This window comes from Procambarus clarkii, chromosome 23, assembly GCF_040958095.1.
Source record: "Procambarus clarkii isolate CNS0578487 chromosome 23, FALCON_Pclarkii_2.0, whole genome shotgun sequence".
In the NCBI taxonomy this organism is placed as follows: domain Eukaryota; kingdom Metazoa; phylum Arthropoda; class Malacostraca; order Decapoda; family Cambaridae; genus Procambarus; species Procambarus clarkii.
This window is the reverse complement of record NC_091172.1, coordinates 15,960,905-15,988,367: the sequence shown is the minus strand read 5'-3', so window position 1 is coordinate 15,988,367 and position 27,463 is coordinate 15,960,905. Positions and strand designations below refer to the sequence as shown.

Here is a 27,463-nt window from a genome sequence, read left to right as displayed (position 1 = left end):
TTAGCTTGGGTGTTAACCGCTTATCAACACCTTGCCCGGGGCTTCCCATAGCAGTCAGCCTATGGGCCATGAAAAACCCTGTCGGGGCTCGGTGGACCATTTGATGTGTCTTCCGGGTTCCATCCTGTCATGTGCGGGTTCGTTGGTTGCTGTCCCCTTGTCTCAGGGTGACAGTCGCCACTTTTACCCTTGTCTCAGGGTGACAGTCGCCACTTCTACCTCCGTCATGCTGCCTGTTCGGTCACTGACACCTTGACCCAGAGTCTTGCGAATTATGTTCTCTGCTTGTTCTCCAGAACTCTCCTGATGTCATTACTGTTCAGAGTACAGGCGACATCCGCATTGCAAGCTTGGTTTAGGTTGCTGCAACGTGCTAGGTTGGTTTCCCACCTAGATATCCTGGGGCCGCCCCATTTTGGTTTGGTGCCTAGATGGTGTCCCTGGACGTACGGGTCCCTTCTTGGCTCGTTCCTCTCCAGGGTTCCAAGACTGGCACAGTTGGTGGTGGGGCTTTAGGCTTGCCACTTTTGTTGCCTTCCCTAGTTTGTAATTGGCACTTAGTGTATTTATGTATCTTTACCGGATCTTGGTAACCTGTCTGCGTCTGTTCTGGATTCGGTTTCTGGCCTACCTCAATGACTGGTTGGTGTGGGCTCCTAGTCGGTCCGCTTGTCTGCTCGCCAGGGGTGTGGTTCTTTCCAGTTTGCCGGGTTCGGGTTCCTGGTGATCTGGAGGCTGTTCCATCTGGTTCCATCCCAGGTTTGGACCTGGCTGGGTCTTTGTTTAGGACTCTTGGACTGCTTTTTTGTCTTTCCCTCCAGAAGTGTTGCTGTGGTCCCGCCTTCGGCTGTTTATGAGAGGGGGGGGGGGTCCCGGGTCACTCGGCAGTTGCTTGAGCGGTTGTGTGGGAGTCTGAACTTCACCGTGCTGGTCTGCCTGCCGGGTATGGTTTGGCTTTGGTGTCTGCTGGTTCCTTCGGGGACTCCCTTTCCACCTCTCTCACGATCGTTGGGTTTGTCCTCTGGGGATCTTGTGTTGGTGCTGCGTCGCCAGGTTTCTCTGGGGTTTTCGGGGTTCCGTGCCAAGGCATGGAACCCCAAAATCTCCCGCTGGTCCCTGGTAGGTCTGAACTCCATAGCTAATGTCCTGGTCTAATATAACATACATTAGCCTGATAAGCTCCAGGGAGCCTCCGGGGCTCACCCAGAAAATGGTGTTTGATTACATTCAACGCTGGTTTTTTAAGCAATGCTGTAATTCTAACCATTTAGATTAGATATTGGCTTGGTAGACCATGTTTTTAAACATATTTGAGATTATTGCAGAGATAAATTTGAGATCTGAATTTTGTAAATTAATCCTTCAAATTTAGTGGGACATTTATGCATCTTTGTGTTTCAGCTAATGACAGCGGTACTGCTTCACCAAGCCTATTGTCAAACTGATCCTTGGGCTCAGTGGCTCATTGTAGCAACAGTTGAAATTATACATGGCCGTCCTGTTCCAAGGTTAGATCAAGAGATGCTTAACTTGCTGCAGGGCATAGCTATGACAGAAAATCCAGAGAGAAGCCCAAACTCTTCCCACACTTATGATCAGGTTTTGGGAGAAAGTTCATCTGTAACTTGCTCTGATAAAGAGCAAAACCCAGGAATGGAAATGACAAGTTGCAAAAGTGAAGTTGATACAGATAAGGAAATGCAATTTAAACACAACAAAGAACAAAAGAATATTAGCTTAATGAAAAGAAATGAAAGTGCTAACAAACTGGCTGAGATGACTTCATCAAATTGTTTAGAAGGTTCTCGTGATGTAACATCAGAAAGAAAATCAGAATTAGACAGTTTGGCCACTGGTGTTGATGTTAGTGTACAGATAAGCCCAAGAATCATGGGTATAATGTGTAACAAATGGATACAGGTGAAAAAAGTAAAGAAAATTGCACAAAGTAGTCAGACTGAGAAATTATTGTATAAGGATCAAGAATCTCAAAGTGAATGTACTGATCATTTTATAAGATTATTTGAAAACAAATGTGATAAAGAGACGCAAACAATGATTATTGAAAAGGAAAACTCAAGCAGTAATAAAGAGACGCAAACAATGATTATTGAAAAGGAAAACTCAAGCAGTAATAAAGAGACACAAACATTAGTCTTAGAAAAGGAAAAGCTACACTGGCATTTAGGACAAACAAAAGCATCTTTGAATAATGAATGGCAGTTAATTCATATGTCTGGTTTGCCTGAACTCAGAAAACACTGCAGTAAAACCAGTTCTGATAATATTAAGAAAAAACACACATCAGAAAAGAAAAAACATATAATTCCATGTGGTTCTTCCATTCGGCACTCTTCTCAGAAACCTTTGATGAATAAATATAATAAATCGGTAGATAATGAAGAGAGGATAAATGATTCAAAAGACATGGATCTCCTTTCAGGTAATTCTGATAACAGTGAAATCAGTATTCCACTGTTTCATGGTAGACCATTAATACAGTCAAAGAGTAAAATGACTGCTGCTTTAATTCCTGTGGATCCTGTTAGCGAATTTGCAATCATAATGCTTGAGGATCCTCGCTGCACTTAATTGTCTTCTGTGTAGACAATTAAGACTTCTGTCTTCAGAACTTTAGTTTCTCCTTTAACTATTCATGTGCATTAATCCAATGATCACAGTTGGTTAAAACAACGCTTCAGGTATTTCATTTCTGTAGATTTAAAAGTGCTATAGATTTTATATACTGGTACTCTGTATTATTCATTATTTTTGTTAATCCTTTGTATCCAGGAGATCATCAATAATATTGTGCCTCTTAACCACTGTATTGCACAGAGCTCCCTAAGGCACTCTGAGAGATTTTTTTTTTTTTAATTAGGCTATATTTTAATGTTTTTTAATGTTTTCATCACTCTTTGTGTTTTGAAATGTAAATGGTTGAGTTTGGAAACATTTTTACATTAACTTTGCCTGAACATTTATAAAAACAACAAAAATGTGTCCTTGACAATTGCATTATGAAGTTTTTGCCAAAACAAGGTGAGCAGTGAGGTGGTTAAGGAGATTTCAAGATTTTTTTTCTTGGTTGGCATCAAGAAGAAAAATATTGTGTAAAATGTTTATGCACATGATTAGTTCTCTAAGCATTGTTTCCTTTCTTTTTTTGGGCCTTTCATCCACCTTCCTCTCCCAGCTTTGCTCTTTGGGCACCCTACAAGCTTAGGTGTACAGTTACGGTGCATACAACATACAGCGCCCGGGAAGCGTTCGGCCGTGCGCTCGACATGGTGGCTGCTGGGTAACTGATGCCTCTCACGCGATGGTAGCGTGAGCTGGATTTTTTTTACAAAATGGAGGCTGTTTACTATAGCCCCTGGGCAGTGTATGGGGGCCCCCCTCTACCCCGCAGGCCTTTCAAATCTAGTGCGGTTATCTTGGTTATCTTGAGAGGATTTCGGGGCTTAGTGTCCCTGCGGCCCGGTCCTCGACCAGGCCTCCACCCCCAGGAAGCAGCCCATGACAGCTGACTAACTTCCAGGTACCTATTTACTGCTAGGTAACAGGGGCTTCAGGGTGAAAGAAACTCTGCCCATTGTTTCTCGCCGGCGCCTGGGATCAAACCCGGATCCACAGGATCACGCGTCCAGTGTTCTGTCGCTCAGCTGCCAGCTCCCTTAACTCCAATACCTCCTTAACTTAACTCCGCGGTACTCCAATACATCATATGATGTGGAGCGCAAGTTACTGCAAGTCACTCAACACATCATATGATGTGTTGCGCAATTAAAGGGTTAAAATTCGCTATGATTTTCTGGTCCATAGGCTGAATTAGAGGAGTGGTGTTAGGAGGAAGGAACTTTACTGTGAGAAAATTACTGTATCTGTGCAACAATTCATCTTCCACGCCTGGAGGATGAGCAGGAGCATTGTCGAGGAGAAGCAGGGCCTTGAGTGGCAAATGTTTCTCCTGCAGATATTTTTCTATGGCAGGGCACACCACTTCATTCACCCACTCCAAAAAAAAATCCTAGTCTCCCATGCCTTATTATTAGCCCTCCACATCACACACATTTGGTGTTTCTGCACTTTATTCTGTTTGAAAACCCCTAGATTTTCAAAATGATACACTAACAAGGGTTTAATTTTCAAATCGCCACTCGCATTTGAACACAGCACAAGCGTAAACCTATCTTTCATAGGTTTGTGTCCAGGCAATGATTTTCCTCCTTGGTAATGTATGTCCTCATAGGCAATCTTTTCCAGAACAGTCCTGTTTCTTCACAATTAAACACCTGTTGCAGTAGGCATCCCTCAGCTTCTGCAAACTCTTTAAATTCTTCAATAAATCTTTCAGCTGCTCTTTGTCTAAGCTTGCAGCCTCCCCATGCCTCAACACTATGAATACCGCTTCTTTTTCTAAATTTCTCAAACCATCCCCTGCTTGCCTTAGTCTTTCGTATCCGCACTCGTTCCTGGGGTTTTCTTTACAAGGTCTTTGTGCAATACCCTGGCTTTCTCACAAATGATGGCCTCTGAAACACTATCACCTGCTAACTTCTTGTTGTGTATCCAAATTAATAACATCTTTTCCACTTCCTCAAGTATTTGTGGTCTTTGTTTTGTGATTGTTGATACTCCTTTTGCCACTTTAGCACTCATAATGTCCTTTTTCTTGGCAAGTATAGTGCATATCATTGACGTGGATTTGTTGTACTGCCTACAAAGTTCAACAACATGTGCACTAGTTTTATGCTTCCGAATGATCCTTGCTTTTCCTCTATTGTCATCCTCACATGCGATTTCTTGCCTTGAACCTTACCACTGGCTTTCTTGGGACCCATTGTGATATATATTATAACAAATTTTATGCTCAAATAGCAAAAACTCCGAAAATACACGGTAAATCCTTGTGAAGAATTCAGGCGGGATAGTCACTGGGCGAGAGGCACTGGTAAACTCAGCGGCGATTGCCGTGCCACTACGCGCTAGGTCGGCCCGTACGCGTATCAACACCCTCCTATCCCGATAAAAATTTTCCAAGCAAATCCTGCTTGTAACCCGAAAAACTCGTTACCAGGGGCGCTCGTAAGCTGAGGTACCGCTGTATGTGGTGATCAGGTGGCTTCCTTGATGGTGTTCCACCTGTGATCTTCCTCTTCATACCATTATGGTAAGAAGTCCCCTGGCGGTCTTTCCGCCATTTCCTTTCCCTTCGTAGGGTCTCGTCGGTAGCTGTTATGGTTTTGTCCTTTCTTGACTTTTTCAGAACCGGCTTCTCATACTGTAATACTGTTGCTTCTTATCATGCCGCATTGGCAGAGCCTCTCCAGCTTGTGTTCGGGGTGGTTGTCACTTCTGCTCTGTTCTGTAAGCTCTCTCATGCGTTTCTTCACCTTTGGCCTGCTCATGCGCTGCCTGAGCCTTCTTGGTCTTTGGACCAAGTGCTCTCATTTTCCTCCTCTCTTCGGTTTGTTGTGCCCCCTTCGGTCCGTGATTGTTTTATGAAAACTTTGTTTTTGTTGGTTTTAGCCTTTGGGGGTCTGGTTGGGGAACCTCATGCTCTTCTCCGGTACAAAGGGTTCTGCTTCTTTGGTCCTGAGGGTCGTTTTATTCGTTTGCAGCCCTCTCCTTCTCTGGAGAAGACTGAATGGTAGGTTTCCGGAGAGTTCCGTGGGTTGTTGATGCTTGGTTGGTTAGGCCTGGGTGCATCGTGTTTTGTGTCCGGTTGTGGCTTTATGTTGCTACCTGCGGGCCACTAGTTTAGTGACCAAGGATGCACACTCTGGGGTGCTCCGGTTTTCCTGGTTCCCTGTTTCAGGGCTTGTGTTTGTCAGGTTGTCCACAGGGTTTTTAAGTCTAGCCAGCCTGTGAAAATCAAACAAGGTCCTGGCTGCCTGTTATCTTGTAATTGTTTCTGGCCCTCTGCAGCTTTGGGATGTCTGTCACGGCCTGTTGTCGCTTCTTTGTCTTGAGACATGCAGTGCTGCTGTTACCTGGGTAAGTCTCAGTTTTTAATTCTCTGTGGATAGATAGCTTCAAGGAGCCGACGGGGCTTCCCACAGAAAATCAGTGTTTAATGTAATGAACTCCGTTTTCTGGGCAAGCCCTGGAGGCTTCCTGACATCTTCTCTCCTTCAAGTCAGCGGTTTTCACCATTCTACGAACTAGAGGGTTTGAGCGGCCGGCTTGCCTCAGCGGGGTCCCACTTCCCCGATGGGGGAGGATGGGAGCGCTAATGAGCGGGTGCGCTTGTTGAATGACGATTTGCTTGTTTGATTGTTTATTTGGGGGGGAGTCCTTTGGCTCTGTTCGGATGTAGGTTGCAGTTTTTACAAGTTGAAGGTTTATATTGTTATGCCTACTTTTCTGGGAGTATACCCCGGTCGATGGCAAACATGACATACTCTAAATGTAGAGTGCTCATATGGACATTGCTCCTTGTGCCTCTCTGAAGGGGCCAAGTTCTGACTCATGGTCCCCAGTAGGCTAGAACTCCTATAATTGATGTCCCCAAACTACAGCACATATCGGTCTGGATAGCTTCAGGGAGCCTCCGGGGCTCGTCCAAAAAATGGCTTTTCATTACTTTCAACAGTATTTTTTTATATATATATACAGTATGCTATACTTTATAAAGAGTTACTAGAGTAGGACTCATGTGGTATTGCATGATTCCTCAGGTGTGTATAGAGAATATATCACTTTATGCATTAGAGACAATTGTTATCTATATTTTTGTAAACTTATTTTAGTCAGTATTTCCTCCAATTCCTCTGTTCTGTTGCTCCTGGTCCTCCTCTCCAGTCTTGTTTTTTAAACTCTGTCCTCATGCTTTTGCACTCTTCCTTCTTCCCTTCCCCTTCTTACTTGGCTATTTAATAATGATTAGCAGGACAATTTATGGAAGGTCTTTAATTACATGCAAACTTTTTAATTCTTTGCATTGCCACACACCCTATTCATGTCATAGACCTGTTGACTCAAGAATTATTTGTATGTAAATTTCATACAGCAGCCATTTGAAGAGGCATACAGGAGCAGTATTAGTGGTAGTAGGAGTGAAGAAATAAAAATTATAAATATTTTTAAAGATACAGTACTGTACTGCCTATCGAGAATAGATTCTTGGAGTAAGAACTAGGCAGAATTAATAGCTTGAATCTGTAATTATATCTGTTATTTGTTTATATCATCAAGTTTAAATAACTATTTTTATGTTTTATTAGAATTATTTGATTACAATTATTCTTAACTTGTTTTGTATATAAAATTTGTTATCTTTACAGATCTTGGTAAATTTTAACTATATCTTTACAATTTGCTTTTTTCCATGCCTTAGTTTACATTTTTTGTTTCCACTGAAATTTTAAAAATTTTTGTTTTCAAATTCAACGTTATATAACCTCTGCCTTCAACTGGTGCAACAACTTTGCTACTGGTTGCACTGAGACTCCTGCTTCCCAGTGATCTATTGTGTGAAACACAGGGGGGGGGGGGTAATTTTGGGTAGAATGTCTTTTAGATTCTTGGGGGTTCAGTTCTTGTGCAGTTCACATTTGGGGCTCCTGGTCGGCATCATTCTCATGGGCAGGGTTGGGCTCCAGGTTCAGTACTGTTTCCTTTAGTTCCATCCCTTTTTCTGTCACCAAGACCATCTGGTGAGCCATTCAACAGCTTCTGATTCAGGTGTTTCAGGGTTCTGTCCCATGGCTCCTCCCTTTCCTTGCGCTTGACATTTTCATGGACGCCTCAGCCTTGGTTTGAGGGTTTGTGATCAGCACGCACCTGGCTGCTCAGGGTAGTTGGGTGGATCCATTGAACAACCATGCACACTTGTATGGTGTGCACAAAACCATGAACTTGTGAATCATGCGCATAGCATGATACACAAGTTCGTAGCAGTCTGGCACACTCTGCATTTGCTTCATCTCCTGGAGAGCTTCATAGTCTGGCTTCACTCCTGCTTCCCAGTGATTTATTGTGTGAAACACAGGGGGGGTAATTTTGGGTAGAATGTCTTTTTAGATTCTTGGAGGTTCAGTTCTTGTGCAGTTCACATTTGGGGCTCCTGGTCGGCATCATTCTTATTCATTGTGGAAGGATGCCTCAGTGTGCGGGTCGTCATGCCAGCTCTTTTACGGTTCAGCAACAAACACAAATGTCACAGACCTCAGGGTCAAAGGTATCACCAACCCACCAGGGAACATGGTGAAGGCAGAAAGAATGACCATCAGCGTGTAGCAAGGCCGACATGCACCTTTCAAGCACAAGTTGCAAGTGCAGGCTCTGCAGGTCGATCCATCATGAACCACAATGAAGACCCGCCGGACCTACCAGGGCCTGAACGAATATAAAGGGAGGACACACAAGCACTAACAATACTCGCTAAAAGAACCAATGCTGAATGCAGTCTTGGTGACAGAAGCAGCTGTGAAAGGCATCAGCGGCATGCCGTATAGACAAATATGCAAACCCTAGTGTTCCCCACAGCAAAAAAAACAGTGTTGAATGTAATGAAATGCCTCTTTCTAGTAGAGCCCCTTGGTGGCTCAATGAAGCTGTCTCACTGAAATGGCTTCCCACTACTGGGTCACATCAGTCATAAGAGTCCTTTTGGCTTACTGGGGTCCAGAACCTAGCTTCTCCTCCCATAGAAGTGCAGAATTGTGGATGTATTATTGTCACCCACTGATTGTTTTTGTTATTGACAGTTCTCTCCTTGGAAATGACAGAAGCGAGATAAACCATCTGTGAGAGCACTGGACTCATCCTGCATGTGAATTGCACAGAAAACCAAACTCCAAGAAGCCAGAGGACTGAAGCAGAACACCCTCAGTTCAGCAAATGAACCACTGGGGGAGTAGTTGGAATGTAGCTGGAGAACAGAGCCAAGACGAAGCTGAATTCTTCACAAGGCATTCCATACAGCTACAAACTTATGCACTGTACTATGCGCCCAAAAGAACAGGCCTGACTACTGATTCTGGGATGCCAGGCGAGTGCTGGTTACGTAGCCCCAACCTAGAGCCAAGGTGTCCATGAACACATCGAGCAACAGGGAATAATGGTGCTATGAAACTGAACCCCCAAAAAATTGAAGAGGAAGCTGGTTAAGCAAGAGCTCACAAAGAGCAGGTGGGGGTGCAAACAAGATTGCTTCAGAGAACCACAAAAGGGTTCCTTCCAGAAAACTTGAACACCCCAATCACAGGAGCCTCACAGAGGAGTTAAGACTCGTGCATTATCAGGGTGAGACACTTTACATCACAGTACAGTACAGTCCCTTGGGGGGGGGGGGGGAAATCCCAAACTCACTGGAGAAGTCACTGTCAGAGTAGGGGCAATGTCAAAATTAGTTTTTAAAGAAGGGCTGCTGTAAACACATGCAGCTTGAGGTGAAGAATATACCAAGTTCACACAACAAGTGAAGCTTGGAAACACACTCATGAAGCAAATACCAAAGTTGAGAACATACAAGAATGGCCATCCCATGTGGCAATTTTCAAAGGATAGCCTACACTTGAAACGAAGTGTGACACACTATAGCCAGCAACTCGGGAGGTCCAAATTCAAGAACATCAGCAATAGAACTGAGGCTCAGATGGCGGGGAAGTCATGAGGTCCCGGTGGTGCTGCCACCCATTGGTAGCCAGTTGTATCTAGAGGGGTTCGTCCTAATTTCTGGCTGAATCATTTGCTGAATTGTTTAACTGTTTCAGTGCTTTGTTTTCTTTGAACCTTGCAGTTGTCTGAACTGCCTTTCTGATGAAGAGTGATTTTTAGCAGTCCTCTGTTCCATGTACCTCTGAAGGAGCCAAGTTCTGACTCTGGTCCCCAGTAGGGCATACAGGACTCCTATGGCTGATGTAGATGGGAAAGCTATCTTTAGTGAGCTAGCTTTAGAGAGCCACCATTTAACCCCTCAAGAAAATGCCAAAACTTTCAGTGGATTGGAATTGGGGGCTATAATGGAATACAGTAGTCTGTTAGAGCGAGGTGCCATTGTACAGCTTGCTGGTAACTCTCAATACTTACTCATTTTTAGTTTTGAAATTCTGAGTAAAGTGCTTGAGAAGGCTTTCAATTTATCTGCATACTATATTTACAAAAAAGTATTCCAGATTTAATAACAGCATATTTGGTTCAGTGTTTTAAGAATGATATAACAGATATGTAAATTTATTTTTAATATTAATTCAGACTGAGAATGAAGAAGCTGAGTTGGCACATAAATCTGCTATTACAGTATTACAGAATATATGCTAATAACTAAAATTAACAATCTAATCAATCAAATTTGAAAATCTTCAGTTTCTAAAAAGTAAAAGTGTATAATTTTATTTGTGAGGCGGCAACATAGTCTTGTTAGTAATCCAGTTGACCATTCTCGTCAATGGCTGTTCAGTGCACCATAGCCCATGTTGATTATGTTCAAGTTTTATTCAAGTTTAACAAACTTAAATTTGTTTTAAAACAAGGGTTTTTGATAAATTGTCTGAGGATGATTATCTTTACTATGCGTGACTGAAGTACACAAATAACATGATCACAGTCTTAACAGAAGAAAAATGTACAATTAATGTACTCTACATTTGAAATTTATGAATTCAGTCATAGACACTGCATTTGTGCAAGATTACCGTCATTACTGTGAAGCACACAGATGGACTTGAATAATGAAATCAAGTTACTAAACTGGTCAGTTTGATTTTACTGCCCTACAAACCTATACAGTAATTAGATATACTGTATAATATTTTTTTTTGTTTGTTATTAACAAGGTTCAATGAGATTATCATAAATGCATCCATATTGTAATGGGACTTGAAAACTGTGATATATCAATATATGCAACAAAAATGTTTGTAAACACAGCAAAAATATTTTGAATTATAGTACAATAATCTAGTCATATACAGTATAGGTGCAATGAAAACAGTGAGGCTTGCTTTGTATATTTTGCTGCATTGTTCTAATGCTTTTGGTGACAGATATCCAGTACCAGTACTGTAGTTCTATTTTGAATGTATTGATGTCTAAACGGTATTCGTTCATCCTTTGTGTTGATCAACCTGTGGTCCTGGTGGTGTGGTAGTAAACAAGTTCCAAGAAGAACATCCCAGTTCCTATGCACATTCCTGGTAAAGAAAATAGGAAATTTTACTTTCAAAGGTAAATATTAATAACAAAGGTTTTGATTTGTATTGTATAATTATAGATATATGTATATAATAATGCTTCACATCTTGATTGTCTCAAAATCCTTGAGAAGGTAGGGGTACTAATACTGTACACTGGTGATTCACATAAGTGACTTGAACACTTTGCCATTCGTGATTGTGATGACACACTCCCTCCGAATGGTGTCCTGTTCTGGAGGACCCCTCCATTTTGTCCTTAATTTTTCTGAGTTCCATAAGCACACACCTTGTCTACTATTCCAGAGTACAACCATGTTCCAGGTTTGCTAGGTAGTTTGGGGTTAGTCTTGACTTATTTTCATGGATCTGTCACACAGCTTATGGCATGTGCCACATCCATTCATAGTTCAGAAATGGGATGGGCTCGGGTTTCAAGTGAGACACCTCAGTTATCATTTTTGAGCACAAAACAAAAATCAAGTTTCTGGTGGTCCATCATTACATATTAGTACTTTCGACCAATTAATTACTGTATGTACAGTAAATGTACTTTCATATTAGGTGATGTGCTGACCAAATAATATATTCTTGCTCATTAATGCTCTAAATTTTACACCTCTTTTTGTAAAATGAAGTTAAATCCACATACACAAGAAAAAATAGTTACACAGTAAACAAGTAAATAATTTAACCAATTGGAAAATGCTGAATAAGAGATTAAAAAAAAATCCTTGCCCAATGTTAATCACTGTAGCACCATGGTCAGTAAAGTCAGCTCTCAACTGATAGATCCTTGGTTTAATTCTTAAGCAAGCCAAGACCTTTAGACACATTTTTTGCACCAGGTAACTTTGTTAAACAGCTATTCTGGGTTGCATTCTGGGAAAGTGCAATTAAAGTTAGATTCCATTGGCTACTCATCCTGAGGTGATAGAAATACAACATTGGTTGTACCATGAATGCACCTTGATGAAGTTTTGGGAATTCTACTTCCTAAGCCAATCCTTGGGCCATGCTTGACTTGTGGGAGCTTGGTCCAATATGCTGTTGCTTAGAACAGCTCATAGGCCCACATGCATATCCACTACAGCCCAGTTGGTCTGGCACATTTTGCAGAAAAGTGTCCAGTTTTTCTGAAAGTCTTCCACTTTTGTTCCGACAATAATTCTTATACTCACTGGGAGGATATTTAACAACTGTGACCCTCTCATGCTCATTCAGTGTTCTCTGATTGTGCCTATGGCATCTCTATTCTTCATTGGCTCTATTCTGCATTTCCATCCATATTGATCACTCCAGTATGTTATTTTACTATGTAAATTTGGGACCTGGCCCTCCAATATTTTCCATGTACATATTGTATATATAGTACTGCATTATTTTGTACCTCTCTCGTCTCCTTTCTAGAGAATACAGTACATTTTGAGAACTTTAAGATGATCCCAATAATTTTGGTGCTTTATTATGTGTATATGTACCGTATGTTCTCTGTATTTCCTGTTTCAGTAATCTCTCCTGCTGAAGGGGAAAGTGAGTATTGACCAGTACTCAAGGTGGGATAGCACCAGTGATTTGAATAGTACTGTATGAGCATTGTGATGGGATCCCTGGATTTGAAGGATCTTGTAATCCATCCTATCATTTTTCTAGCTGATGCTATATTTGCTTGGTTATACTCTCTAGAAATTAAGTTATCAGACATCATTATTCCCAGATCCTTTACATGTTGCCTTCCTACTATGGGCAGATTTGATTATGTTTTATTCAAGGTCTTCATTTTTAACATACCTAAGTACTGTATCTGGAATTTATCACTGTTAAACATTGTGTTATTTTCTGCTGCCCAATCAAAAACTTTATTAATATAAGCTTTTGGTTTTCAATGTCTTCCGAAGAAGTAATTTTCATGCTGATTTTTGTGTCATCTGCAAAAGATGACTTGTAGATGTGACTTGTATTTTTGTCTATATCTGATATAAGAATAAGGAAAAGCAGTGGTGCAAGGACTGTGTCCTGAGGTACTGAGCTTTTAACTGTGCTTGAACGTTATTTTATTTTATTGACCGTTACTCCTTGTATTTGGTTTGAGAGAAAATTGAATATCCATCGCCCTACTTTACCTGGTATTCCTACTGACCTCATTTTCTGGACTATCACTTGTTATATCTTGTCATTAGCCAATTATAAGACAGTCAAATTTTGCTAAGTTCCTAATCATATTGGTGTTGCTTCTAATGACCTCACAGATGCTGGTGCTGCTAAGTGGCCTGTTTCTTACTAAGATATTTACTGTCGTAAAGCTATCCTGCATTTACTAGCAAGGCAGATAGTTAGCTATTTAGAATGAAAAATTACTATTGTGACCTATCTCCTGTCACTGAAACAGGAAGTGGGAAGTGTGTCTGGCTAGGTTACATATTGGCCCCATGATTAACTCATGGTCTCTTAATGAAACAAAGATACACCTTATTGTCTGAGCTGTATTATCTCATTATGAAGTGCTCCTTCATAGACTGTCTTGACTTTCATGTTTGGAAATTTTTGCTTTTCCCCCTATTCCTCTGAGTCAAACATCCCTAGATATTACTTACAGTACAGTACTTTACATCCTGAGGAAGGGAGGTCATTGACCTAGGAAGACATCAATAAACCTAATAGTCTTCCTGTCCCCAATAATGGTAAAGCATAATAAAAAAGTTCAAAATACTTTTGTTTTATTTATTTATATATACAGTACAAAAGTTCTTACATTCTTGTAAAGCCACTTGCACGTACAGCATTTTGGGCAGGTCCTTAATCCTAATTTTCCCCAGAATACAACCCTCCAAATCGTTCAGCAACCAGGGACCCATTCACTGCTGGGTTAAACAGAGGCTACAATTAAGGATTGGTGCCCGGTCAATCCACCCCGGCCAGGATACGAACCCAGGCCAATGCACTCGTGAGGCGCTGGGCGAGTGTCTTACCATTACGCCATGGGGACTGCAATAAAATACTATACGAGTGTTTTTCCTTCTGTATTTTGATATAGTACTCCTGTTGCTTTATACATATTATACAGCATTATGATTCATTCTTAAGTGGATACTTACTTTTGTATTTATGACTTACCAGTGGCATATAAAGAGAAGATGCCAAGAAAGTCTCCAATAGCCAATTCACGGAGACTATTCCTTTGTTCCGTTGCTGAGGTTATTAGACATTGGGTTGCATTTTCATGCCCTATGTGCATAAACTTGTCTACAATGCCAAATTCCACGAGTGAAGTTAGTCTTGGGGGAAAAAGCAAGGCTGTTATTTAATAAATAATAATAAGTTTTCAAATAATGTTTGATGTATTAGAAAGATTTGCGATTTAATTTTAATAAAGTAAAACTCAGGCTTGCTTGGCTTATATTGTGAACTCACATGTTGTCAATGAGAGGCTTCAGTGTGGATTTCTTTGGGTATGTAATGCTATATACCACAGGCATAAATCGACTGCGTGTAACTGCTAAACGACACCTTCCAGTCTGAAAATAAATAATGAAGTAAATGATGTATGTACAGTAATCTTAAAATAATGGAAGTGCTGATATACTCTTATGGCTGTCTTATCTGTATGTGGAAATGAAACCTTTCACCCTTTCTAAATTGCATAGTTCTGCTTGCAGTTACACATCTAACAGAAGGCCTGTTTCAGAATGTTAAAGAAATCTGTCTTTTTGGCTTTCCACCACATGTGTTTTCTGTGGATGGAGAGCAGTATATTTCCAGTTTATAATCATCTGGGAATTAAGTCTACTGCGACCTGCAGTTCCTGGAGGGCAACTTTTTTTTTCCCCCGGGGGATTGTGGTAAAACAGGAGGTTCAGTGTGGCCTTAGTGAATCAACTGTTCTGTTTGGACTAGTTGTACTATACTGGGACTAGTTGTACTATACTGTACTTTAATTGCCAGCACAATTTGTGGTGCGAGCCCTCAGTACAGTCCTTGGTGGCATAGTGGTAACACACTCGCCCTGCACCTCATGAGCTATTTGGTCTGGGTTTAAGTCCTTGCCAGGGATAATTGACTGGGCACTTGTCCATAACTGTTCACCTATGTTTTCCAAGTGGTAATTGGGTACCAGGTTGTTAACCAATTGGTAGATAAATTTCCAGTGGTAAAGGTTACCATGAGCTATGGGAGAGGGAAAGCTCTAAGCCTGCTAACAGGAGTCAGAAGTCACCTGTTCCTGTACCCACCCATAAAAACCTCACAATAACTCCCACACCCATGACCACCCAAACACTCAAAACTACCGAAGCCTCCAGAACTGCCCAGAAAAACCCACATCCCCAGAACTACACACACCACATCTCCACCACACACCAACACATAACACAACATTGACCTATACCCTGCACAATACCGACCTGTAAACCACACTTCACGACTTTTGTTAGATCAAAGCTAGAATATGCAGCGGTTGTGTGGTGCCCATATCGTAAGAAGCACATCAACAAACTGGAAAAGGTGCAAAGACGTTCCACTAACTGGCTCCCAGAACTGAAGGACAAGAGCTATGAGGAGAGGTTAGAGGCATTAAATATGCAAAAATTAGAAGACAGAAGAGAAAGAGGCGATATGATCACTACATACAAAATAGTAACAGGAATCGATAAAATTTATAGGGGAGAATTCTTGAGACCCGGAACTTCAAGAACAAGAGGTCATAGATTTAAACTAACGAAACAAAGCTGCCGGAGAAATATATGAAAATTCACTTTTGTAAACAGAGTGGTAGACGGTTGGAACAAGTTAGGTGAGAAGGTGGTGGAGGCCAAGACCTTCATTAGTTTCAAAGCGTTATATGACAAAGAGTGCTGGGAAGACGGGACACCACGAGCGTAGCTCTCATCCTGTAACTACACTTAGGCAATTACACAATCCTGTACACAACAGAACATACAACAGTACACCACCACACAACCTCCATGTGTACACCACACAACACCCTGCCATATGCAAAACAACAGTATCCACCATACACCTCACACCACAACACCCACCTATACACCACCCACCTATACACCATACAACACCCACCTATACACCATACAACACCCACCAATACACCATACAACACCCACCTATACACCATACAACACCCACCTATACATCATACAACACCACTTAACAACCACTTATATATCTCACAGCACAACACAACACTCAGTTATACAAGAAATACAACACCCATCTGAACACCTGGCTTGGCCCGGATCTATTACCTGGCTTGGCCGGATCTATTACCTGGCTTGAACACTCACCTGTGAGAAGTCGAGGGACATCCTATGGACGGTGGAGTGGCGAACGTAAATACCTTTGGATGTGAGGTTACAAAGTATTAGTTATATATATATATATATATATATATATATATATATATATATATATATATATATATATATATATTGTGACGGTAACGCGTTGGTGTTCGGCTGTTTAAGGCTAGGGGTATGGCCTCGTCACATAGTTATAAAAAAAAATAGAAAAAACTGGAACTTCGTCTGTGGTAAGGTAAGGAGAAGACACACAAAACACAAGTAAACTTTAACAATGAAATTTTAATTACGTTAAATAAATCAAAACATGAAAATAATGCACAAACAAATTCTTATAATAAAATCAATGAATCAAAATAATAAGAATACTTAAATGACACAATGAAAAGTTACGTTAAGGCAAAATAACAAGAAGTGCAATACAACAGTAAGTGGGAGGTGCTGGAATATTGGCTTAAAGCCACCACCTCTCTCAGTACACGCTAACGTCTAGCTGGGAGGAGTGCTGGCTACGAAAGCACTGAACATTCTGAGGACTGATGTTGGGGCGACCCCAGACATCAGGTAGTATGGGGGGCGAGTGCAGGTGCAGCCAGACCGGCGACCAATCAGCGCAGCCGGCAGCGATCAACATGTAGTTTGGTGATTTGGGTCCGAACAGGTGGCTGGCTGCATACGTTTTTGCTCACCCTGGCAAGCCTTGCTGGTGTTGTTGTCGTTGTTGGACATTTCTTCCATAGTCTTTTTATATAATTGTGAAGACGTAATTATGGAGGGAAGAGCAGGCTCAATCTCTTGAAGGAGATTATCGTCACAATATATATATATATATATATATATATATATATATATATATATATATATATATATATATATATATATATATATATTGGTAGGCCTTTGAGCGAAAATAAAATGATGCAGGAACATTACATAAAGTCATAATTATCAGTTTCCCGGATTAATTTACCTGTCGCTAGAGTGCGTCGGGTGTCCCACCATGAATGTGGGAGACACTGTTGGTGCTCGAGCAGTGCAACAGTAATGGTTGTTAAACTGTGCAACAGTACTGGTGTTGCATAGTTTCTTAGTAGAGGTGTTAGAACTAAGGAACAGTAGAGGTGCTGGAACTAAGGAACAGTAGAGGAGCTGGAACTAATGAACAGTAGAGGAGCTGGAACTAAGGAACAGTAGAGGTGCTGGAACTAAGGAACAGTAGAGGAGCTGGAACTAATGAACAGTAGAGGAGCTGGAACTAATGAACAGTAGAGGAGCTGGAACTAAGGAACAGTAGAGGAGCTGGAACTAAGGAACCGTAGAGGAGCTGGAACTAATGAACAGTAGAGGTGCTGGAACTAATGAACAGTAGAGGTGCTGGAACTAAGGAACAGTAGAGGTGCTGGAACTAAGGAACAGTAGAGGAGCTGGAACTAATGAACAGTAGAGGAGCTGGAACTAAGGAACCGTAGAGGAGCTGGAACTAAGGAACCGTAGAGGAGCTGGAACTAAGGAACCGTAGAGGAGCTGGAACTAAGGAACAGTAGAGGAGCTGGAACTAAGGAACCGTAGAGGAGCTGGAACTAAGGAACCGTAGAGGAGCTGGAACTAAGGAACAGTAGAGGTGCTGGAACTAAGGAACCGTAGAGGAGCTGGAACTAAGGAACAGTAGAGGAGCTGGAACTAAGGAACCGTAGAGGAGCTGGAACTAAGGAACCGTAGAGGAGCTGGAACTAAGGAACAGTAGAGGTGCTGGAACTAAGGAACCGTAGAGGAGCTGGAACTAAGGAACAGTAGAGGAGCTGGAACTAAGGAACAGTAGAGGTGCTGGAACTAAGGAACCGTAGAGGAGCTGGAACTAAGGAACATATCAGGGTGTGTATTACAGTGAAGATAAAACAACAGATTAAAAATTATGTATAATGGTATCAAGTAAATAGACAAAATAAGTCGAATAATTAAACGTACATTGAAATACACAACAGACACAAACTGGAGATAATGATCCAGTCAACCTAATTACCACCAACATGATAATCACCAAACTTAATAACGATCCAATCATTCTAACTTAACTACCAAAATTTAATAATGATCCAGTCGTTCTAACTTAGCCACCATCAACTTGATAATGATCTAATCATGCAAATTTATCCATGAACTCTGTAACGGAATGGATCAAAACATCAACATTTCATCTTCATTTTACAGGTCGAGTGCAAATAATCATTGATGTGTGGACATCTGTTAAGCGCTCACCTGCTATGCCCTTCAGAGCTATTTCCGTTAAGGGTGAGAGCGTGCTGATTAGCTCTAGTTTGCCTGCCCACAGCCGACCCATGGTTGAGTTTGGCCTCTCCTTGTAGGCTGCCTGCCGGAGAATTTGGAACATGAAATACTTCTAGGAGCCAGTGACCATTGTGTCCTAGTCTTTGACTACATGATGGAACTTAAAATTGTGACCATGGGACAAGAAGTCCAGGAAAGGGGACTACAGGAGGATAAGGAACTATCTGGGAGAAGTGCAGTAGAAGGAAGTAATTAGAGGAAAACATTCAGAGATATTATGGACCTAGTCATGGAAATGCAAGGAGGCCGAAGAGAGATTTATACCAACAATAAAGGAAAAAAGTAGGAGGGAATATAATAACCCATGGTTTAATAAACTGTCGGGAAGCAAAAATGAGAAGCAGGAGGGAGTGGAGGAAGTACAGAGGACAACAGGATTAGATGCAGCATAGCTGCATCTAAACACTATTGCCCGAAACGCTATGCGTGCTAGTGGCTTTACAAGAATGTAAATTCAACTTAATTTCTATACTCTTTGTTAATCCCAATGTACATTCTTGTATATAAATAAATATAAAAAAAGCTAGCAACGATTACATTAATATAAGAAGAGTATCGGAAAGATGAGAACGATATTGCGATCAAAGCGAAAAAGCAACCTAAATTACTATATAGTCATATAAGAAGGAAAATGTCGGGAACGACCAAATGACAAGACTAAGGAAAACAGAGTGGGCATATACAGAAGGTGACAAGGAAATCTTCGAGGCACTGAATGCCAGTTCCTATAGAGTGTTCACAACCGACCCTAAGCAGCTCCCATTGTTAGAAGAGATTACCCTAGATGAGATATAGAGGTGACAGCAGAGGAGGCAATGAAACGGCTGACAACACTGGAAGCAACTAAAGCAGTTGGACCAGACAGAGTATAACTGTGGATACTAAAAGAGTCAGCACACGCCCTCAGCGTGCCTCTGGCAAGGATCTATAATGAGTCGCTTATGACGGGAGAGTTGCCCAGTTGCTGGAAGGAGGCACATGTGGCACCAATTTTCAAGAAAGGGGGATAGGTAGGAGGCACTAAACTACAGACCCGTATTAATGATAAGCATCCCTTGCAAAACACTTGAAAGAATAATCAGGCTAAGACTTGTTGCACACTTAGAAAACATTAGGTTTGTAAACAGACACCAACATGGGTTCAGGTAAGGAAAATCATGCCTTACAAACCTGAAATTCTATGATAAAGTAACAAGGATAAGGCAGGACAGGGGAGGATGAGCAGACTGCATATTTCTGGACCGCCAAAAAGCCTTTGATACAGTACCGCACATGAGACTGCTATGATCGAGCCACAGAGATTTTACAGGAAAGATTTACAGGAATTTTATTTTATGTATATTTATATACAAGAAGGTACATTGGGTTTATGAGAGTACATAACATTGATGTTTTTACATTCTTGTAAAAGAATGTTGATATGATAGAGCCTCACAGACTCAGTAATCTGTCCACCGGTTGACTGACAGCTGAGAGGCGGGACCAAAGAGCAGAAGCTCAACCCCCGCAAGCACAACTAGGTAAGTACACACGATCTAGAGGGACTGTGTTTAGTTTATTATTTTTCCAGACCTATCGTGTGGGCGGCAACGGCTGCAGGTTACAGTTGAATAATGGATTATATATCGGAGCCTCTGTTCCTTAAGTTAAGCCCTTTACCCTCAGGGCAATACAGTTAGGCAATGGCCCCTCCACCACCACCCACGGGGATGGATTCCATCGCAGACAACACACACACACACACACACACACACACACACACACACACACACACACACACACACACACACACACACACACACACACACACACACACACACACACACACACACACGTGTATACCAGCACACCTATGTGTGCTGTGATTATTGGAATATAGTGATTATTATATTGTCATATATATTATAATGTTTCAAGTTATAAATAAACTACAGTTGCATTGCTTGAATGATATCAAAGTAAACACCACTCACTTCGAAGGTGCTGTGGACCACACTGCCTCTAGAGAAGACCCAAGGTGTCTTCCTCTGGTTGACTAGTTCCTCCAGCGTGTCAAAGGGGATCCTGACCTGTGTTCAGTGTAGTAAAGGTATTATTAGTAGCTCAAGTGGGAGATAATATTTGTGAATGTGGTGATATTTCCCACCCGTCCTCCTAAAGTTCTCCAACGTCAGGAAACATTTAAGGGGTTGATCCCTGAATTAAGGGAGATTGATCACTTGTATTGAACTATTGTCAACTGTGGGGAAATTACTTGAATCGAGTATTGCCAGTCATTGGCATATATACTGAAATACAGGATAATAGAGAATTCAAACATGGATCTACTGAAAGGCCACTCAAAGTCTTCAAGAAATTTACTCTTATTTATATAAATAATTTTTCAAACAGTTGATAGTGGACAAGATTGCGATATTATAAGTTTTGACTTTATTAAAAGGTCTTCGATGCTGTCTCACGAAAGACTCGTTAGAAAAGTTGAGGTGCATAGTATTGGGGGATTATAAATTGATGACTTTTTTTTTTTTTTGCGAACAGCTGCTTCCTTCCTGGGTGAACGACAGTTATGCAACTGTATGATGGCTCCCAACCTGACTACGTAAACAGGTTAAAATACCTTGACATTGAGGTCCCATTGTATGGTCCTATTGTAATCAGAATATCGTCAGTATAAAGCGAGGCTCAGATCTATCAAGGCTGATGCAGGTTATCACTCAGGCTATGGTGCCAATGTCAGAATTGTCAAAATGATGTACCTTGTATTTATATCAGATCTAGTGGAGTATGCTGTATCTCTGGTTGTTTTGGTGCGTGATAGAAGTAAGTAATTATCAAAAGAAGGCACCAAACCGGGAAGGCTATGTAGCACCATCAAATGTGCGGAATAATCAGAGGGCACTAAATATCACCAAGGATGCCAATACGAGAACAGAAGCGCATAAGGTGAACGATATCAAAAGTATCCGATTCACCAAGAATTCTATCGAGGGACAAGTGATTGCGAGGGACGGTCGGAAAGAAAGACACACGCTCGTCCTGGAGGTCAGGACATTCAACAAGGATGTACGCGACTGTAAGAGGAACAATGCAGTTTTGACAATAAGGAGCAGGGCGGCGCTCCATTAAGTGACCGCGAGTTAAGCGTGTATGTCCAATACGCAACCTCGCCAGAGCCGTTTCCCATCGCTGGTTATGGTGGTAGGAGGAAGGCCATGAGGACACACTACTCTTAAGAGTACGCAGTTTGTTACCAGTAACAGAAGACCAACAATCCTGCCAACGGATAATGATGGAGGAATGAATAACTGGGTAAAAGTCGGTATAAGGAATATCTTTACGGGAGATGGGACAAGAGCGGACAGCTTCCCTAGCAGCGTCCGCACACTCATTTAAAGAGACACCAATATGGCTGGGAACCCAGCAAAACTCAACTGACTTCAATTTACTGGAAATAAGAAACAGCCAATGTTGAATCTCGACGACCATTGGATGGACCGGATTAAAGGACCTGAGAGCCATGAAAGCACTACGAGAGTCAACGACAACCACAAAGGAAGATTTGACAACTAGAAAGAGACGAAGAGCATAGAGAATAGCATAAAGTTCCGCTGTGAAGACGCTAGTCTCCAAAGGGAGGCGACACATATGTGAGGTCAGGAAAAACAACAGAGTAGCCTACACCGTCCGCAGACTTAGACCCCATCGGAGAAGATGGAAATGGGGTGGGAGTGTGAAGAAAAGTGTTCAAAGAAAAGGCGTTTCAGACCCGTAGGATGGGTAAAAGCTTTATTGATATGGCTCAGGGATGTACAAAATTTAGGAAGGGGGACCTTCCACAGGGGGAAAGGACGGAACAATACGAGGAGAAAATTCGGTAATACAAATCGAAAGAGAATCCTGTAAGCGAGATAACCGGACAGAAAGAGGGAGGTGGTGAAGAGGAACAGGAACTACAGGAGGGGTAAATGTCAAAGCACGACAGAGGCGAGAGTAAGGATGTTGTAAGGACCACGCAAGATAGCGAAGACAGTAGCGATCACGGCGGTCCTGAAGAGAGAGGAAGCCAGTGTCAACATACAAGCTGAGGGCGGGAGTCGAACGAAAGGCACCAGAGCTGCTACGGGCTGCTTCCTGGGGGTGGAGGCCTGGTCGAGGACCGGGCCTCGGGGACACTAGGCCCCGAAATCATCTCAAGATAGCATTTGAGAAAATGAAGATTATGTCATCAGCAAATAGAATTAGCTTCAGGTGTTGAGTAGCATTTAGAAGCTCATTGATGTAAATGAGAAAGAGGAGTGGACCCAGTATACTGCCCTGTGGGCCGCCAGTTAACGGTGTGGGAGACGTTGCATCGTTCACAGAAACATACTGGCGCCTGTCTCTGAGGTAAGATTGCAAGTATTGAAGGGAGTGACTCCCCCCCCCCCTCCCCCCCGATCCCCGACGCCATAGTTTTGGAGTTTGACAAGGTTATTGTAATTATCGGTGTCAAAAGTCTTACTCAGTAAATGGACCTTTGGGATGCTCTTTCTTGTCAAGAGCTGCGCGTATCAATTCAAGCATATTAATTAAAGAGTCGTTGGTATTTTTATGGGCCTGAAGCCATATTGGCAATTAAGAGCTAAGCATACTTTATTATGTTTAGCTAGTTAGAAGCAAAGCGGTCTGTACATTAGTTTTCAAATATTTTGGACAAGGTGGGCAAGATCTAGATTTCTTTAGATTTTAGATCAAGATTGGTCTAAAATTTTTGAACTCGGTGAGTTCAACACTTTTATGTACAGGACTCAAGCATTTTTAAGAATATCTGGGAAGGCTTGGAGATCAAGTGATTTGTTGTTGAGCAATGCTATAGCAGGAGCTGAAACCCTTGGAGCTCATTTATAAATTAGGGTTGGTATCTCTGGAAGATTACTTGATTTAGTTTTAAGTGGGAGCATTGGTGTTAACATAGGACGAATGTAAGAGATAGGTACAGAGATTTGGGATTTTTGCCAGGGGGTCATTTTCGTTTGTTTGGGATACTTGGAGCTCATTTGAAATAGTGTGTCACGTTTCCTTTCATCTCATGCCTCAGTTCACCCAGCAGAAGTATGTACCTGGGAGTTAGGCAACTGTTGTGAAGGTCAACCATGGGACTCAGTACTACACTTAATAAGGAGGTAAATATCAAAATGTTGTGGATTCCTTCTCACATTGGCCTGCAGGAGTTGACGTTCTTGCTAAGGTTGCAGTAAATAGAGACAGTGTTGAACGGAATCTTGAGTTATCAAATAGGTCCCTTAAAAGTGTCATTAGACGAGAAGTCTTGGATGAATCTGAAGAAGCAGAACAGTGCAAACTGGAACTAGCAGGTCTATTGTTTATCACAATGAAATGTGTCAAGTAAAACATACATATGGGGCAAGTAACAAAATCAACAGACTAACAGACGTTGTTACAGCTCGAATAAGACTTGGCTACAAGTATCTCTGACAGTTCGGTTTGTATAGAGATCTAGATGAAGTAAAGTACAAAGTGTGTGGACAAAGACAGGGACACACACACTCGAACACTATATCTTGGACTGTAATAAAATTGAGCCATTTAGAGAGAAATCTAAACTCACGTTGTATGAAATCGCAACCCGTCTAATTACTAAGGATAAAATACCTGAAATCCTTGCACTGAATCCATATTTCGCTTCCAGGAGATAAACGACATATGAGATTAAGAAACAAGTAGTGTATTTTGAAGACTAATAAACAGCAGCTCCCCTATGACTAATATCTCCGTTGCTCAAATAATTGTGTATTAGCGATAAGACTTACCATTAATGTATAAAGATTTAATGATATAATATGTAGCTCTTGAAATAGAACATTCTCTGTAACTAGCCGACACTGTAGTTATAAGGTGTGAAGGATAGATGAAATTGTTAATGTAATAATCTCCTTTGAGGTCTGATAAAGACCTTTTGTGCCCCTCTTTAATGCTTTTTGTGCTACCGCTCACAGGATGAGTATGGGGTGCACAATAAACTAGCCACCTCCGGCGGCAACAATCAGAATCAAAACATGCAAGCCTCCCAACAACGGGTATATAGAAACTGGTTGAACGAGACAACTGTGCCTTTGGGTGAGGCCTTTAAAGTGAGTGCCTTTGGAAAACTGGTAAGATAAATGTGCCTTTGGACAGTAGCTACGTTAGAATCATGAAAGTTTACAGCTATGTAGAAACCTAAGAACGGGCTTCCTATTCCAAGCAATAATTATAACCAGGTGGTAATAAAAATAATAATAATTGAGGTGGTAATTAATGTAGTCCTACACAAAATAATGTTGTATTTCCTGTACAGCCTCGTTATACCTTACCTTAGGAACGACGAGCATGGCTGTGAGGTTCACCCTGTATATTGTTCCCAGGATGAAGGCCACCAGCAGCCACAGGGTGATGAACACGCGCCCTCCGGCTCCTGTCTTCCTCAGATCCCGTCCACTCAGTGCTGCGCCGTGGGGGTAGGGGTGTTAATTATTGGCGTTATATTCTCATTCTCTCTCATTCCCTCTCTGTCATTCTCTCTCTCTCTCTCTCTCTCTCTCTCTCTCTCTCTCTCTCTCTCTCTCTCTCTCTCTCTCTCTCTCTCTCTCTCTCTCTCTCTCTCTCTCTCTCTCTCTCTCTCTATCATTCTCTCTCTTCCTTCCTCCAAGTGGTTGGGCACCATTCCGTCCTATCCCAAATCCTTATCCTGACCCCTTCCAAGTGCTATATAGTCGTAATGGCTTGGCGCTTCCTTCTGGTAGTTCCCCTTTCTTTCTTTCTCCTCATTCCCCTAATTCCTCAGATTATTGATAAAAATTAATTACAATATTGCCTAAAGATGTTAATAATAATAATCTCTCCCGTCCCCTCTCTTAGACTAGAACTAGGGTTCATTAGGTAGCGCTATCAAACTCTTTTTGCCTTATACACACACACACACACACACACACACACACACACACACACACACACACACACACACACACACACACACACACACACACACACACACACACACAAGCCTACCTACCACTGAGCCTACCACTCGCCATAGTGTATAACAAATCACTGGCAACAGGGGAATTGCCAGATATTTGGAAAACAGCTAACGTAGTCCCGATATACAAGAAAGGGGATAGACAGGAGGCACTGAACTACAGGCCAGTGTCCCTAACCTGCATACCATGCAAGCTGATGGAGAAGATTGTGCGAAAAAAACTAGTGGAGCATCTGGAGCGAAGGAACTTTGTAACACAGCATCAACATGGGTTCAGGGATGGCAGGTCCTGCCTCACAGGGTTACTTGAATTCTACGACCAGGCAACAAAAATAAGGCAAGAAAGAGAAGGGTGGGCAGACTGCATATTTTTGGATTGTCAGAAAGCCTTTGATACAGTGCCACACAAGAGGCTAGTGCGAAAGTTGGAGATGCAGGCTGGAGTGAGAGGGAAGGTACTCCGGTGGATAGAGGAGTACCTAAGCAACAGGAGACAACGAGTCTGTGTGAGGGGTGAGGTCTCAGATTGGCGAGACGTCACAAGTGGAGTCCCGCAGGGGTCAGTCCTTGGACCTATACTGTTTCTGGTATATGTAAATGATCTCCCAGAGGGTATAGATTCGTTCCTCTCAATGTTTGCCGACGATGCAAAAATTATGAGGAGGATTGAAACAGAGGATGATAGTAGGAGGCTACAAGATGACCTGGATAGACTGAGTGAATGGTCCAACAAATGGCTGTTGAAGTTCAACCCGAGTAAATGCAAAGTAATGAAACTAGGCAGTGGAAACAGGAGGCCAGGCACAGGATACAGAATAGGAGATGAAGTACTTAATGAAACAGACAGAGAGAAAGATCTAGGAGTTGATATCACACCAAACCTGTCTCCTGAAGCCCACATAAAGAGAATAACGTCTGCGGCATATGCGAGGCTGGCTAACATCAGAACGGCGTTCAGGAATCTGTGTAAGGAATCATTCAGAATCTTGTACACCACATATGTAAGACCAATCCTGGAGTATGCGGCCCCAGCATGGAGCCCGTACCTTGTCAAGCACAAGACGAAGCTGGAAAAAGTCCAAAGGTATGCTACTAGACTAGTCCCAGAACTAAGAGGCATGAGTTATGAGGAAAGGCTGCGGGAAATGCACCTTACGACACTGGAAGACAGAAGAGTAAGGGGAGACATGATCACCACCTACAAAATTCTCAGAGGAATTGTCAGGGTTGGTCAAAATAAACTGTTTAACATGGGTGGAACACGAACAAGGGGACACAGGTGAAAACTGAGTACCCAAATGAGCCACAGGGGCGTTAGAAAGAAGTTTTTCAATGTCAGAGTAGTTAACAGATGAAATGCATTAGGCAGTGATGTGGTGGAGGCTGACTCCATACACAGTTTCAAATGTTTATATGATAGAGCCCAGTAGGCTCTGGAATCTGTACACCAGTTGATTGACAGTTGAGAAGCGGGACCAAAGAGCCAGAGCTCAACCCCCGCAAACACAAATAAGTGAATACAGATAGGTGAGTACAGCTAACCTTGTCCCAATAGTATCATTAATCCCCACATCCATGACCCGTGGTCGACCGGCACTGGGCGGCTTGGCGTGGAGCAGATGGAAGTTGGCTGGTTAGGACTAAAC

General features: G+C 42.0%; 2 protein-coding genes across 3 annotated transcripts in view; one reads left to right on the top strand and one right to left on the bottom strand.

Moving 5' to 3' along the window:
- LOC123764041 (uncharacterized) overlaps positions 1 to 13,850 on the top strand; it is a 17,332-nt gene extending 3,482 nt beyond the window's left edge. For both annotated transcript variants that reach the window (XM_045751517.2, XM_045751516.2), the window contains exon 3: positions 1,402 to 13,850. In XM_045751517.2, coding sequence (XP_045607473.2) covers positions 1,402 to 2,592 — 1,191 coding nt within the window. In that variant the 3' untranslated portion in view covers positions 2,593 to 13,850. The remainder of the gene's footprint in view (positions 1 to 1,401) is intronic.
- LOC123764114 (uncharacterized) lies at positions 11,018 to 27,463 on the bottom strand. Its single transcript, XM_069329911.1, has 8 exons — positions 27,360 to 27,463; positions 25,153 to 25,283; positions 20,773 to 20,868; positions 18,710 to 18,821; positions 16,439 to 16,491; positions 14,553 to 14,656; positions 14,256 to 14,416; positions 11,018 to 11,141 (listed from the first exon to the last, which is right to left on the bottom strand). Exons 1-8 carry the CDS (start codon positions 27,388 to 27,390, stop codon positions 11,071 to 11,073), a joined length of 759 nt encoding a protein of 252 aa, XP_069186012.1. The 5' UTR covers positions 27,391 to 27,463; the 3' UTR covers positions 11,018 to 11,070.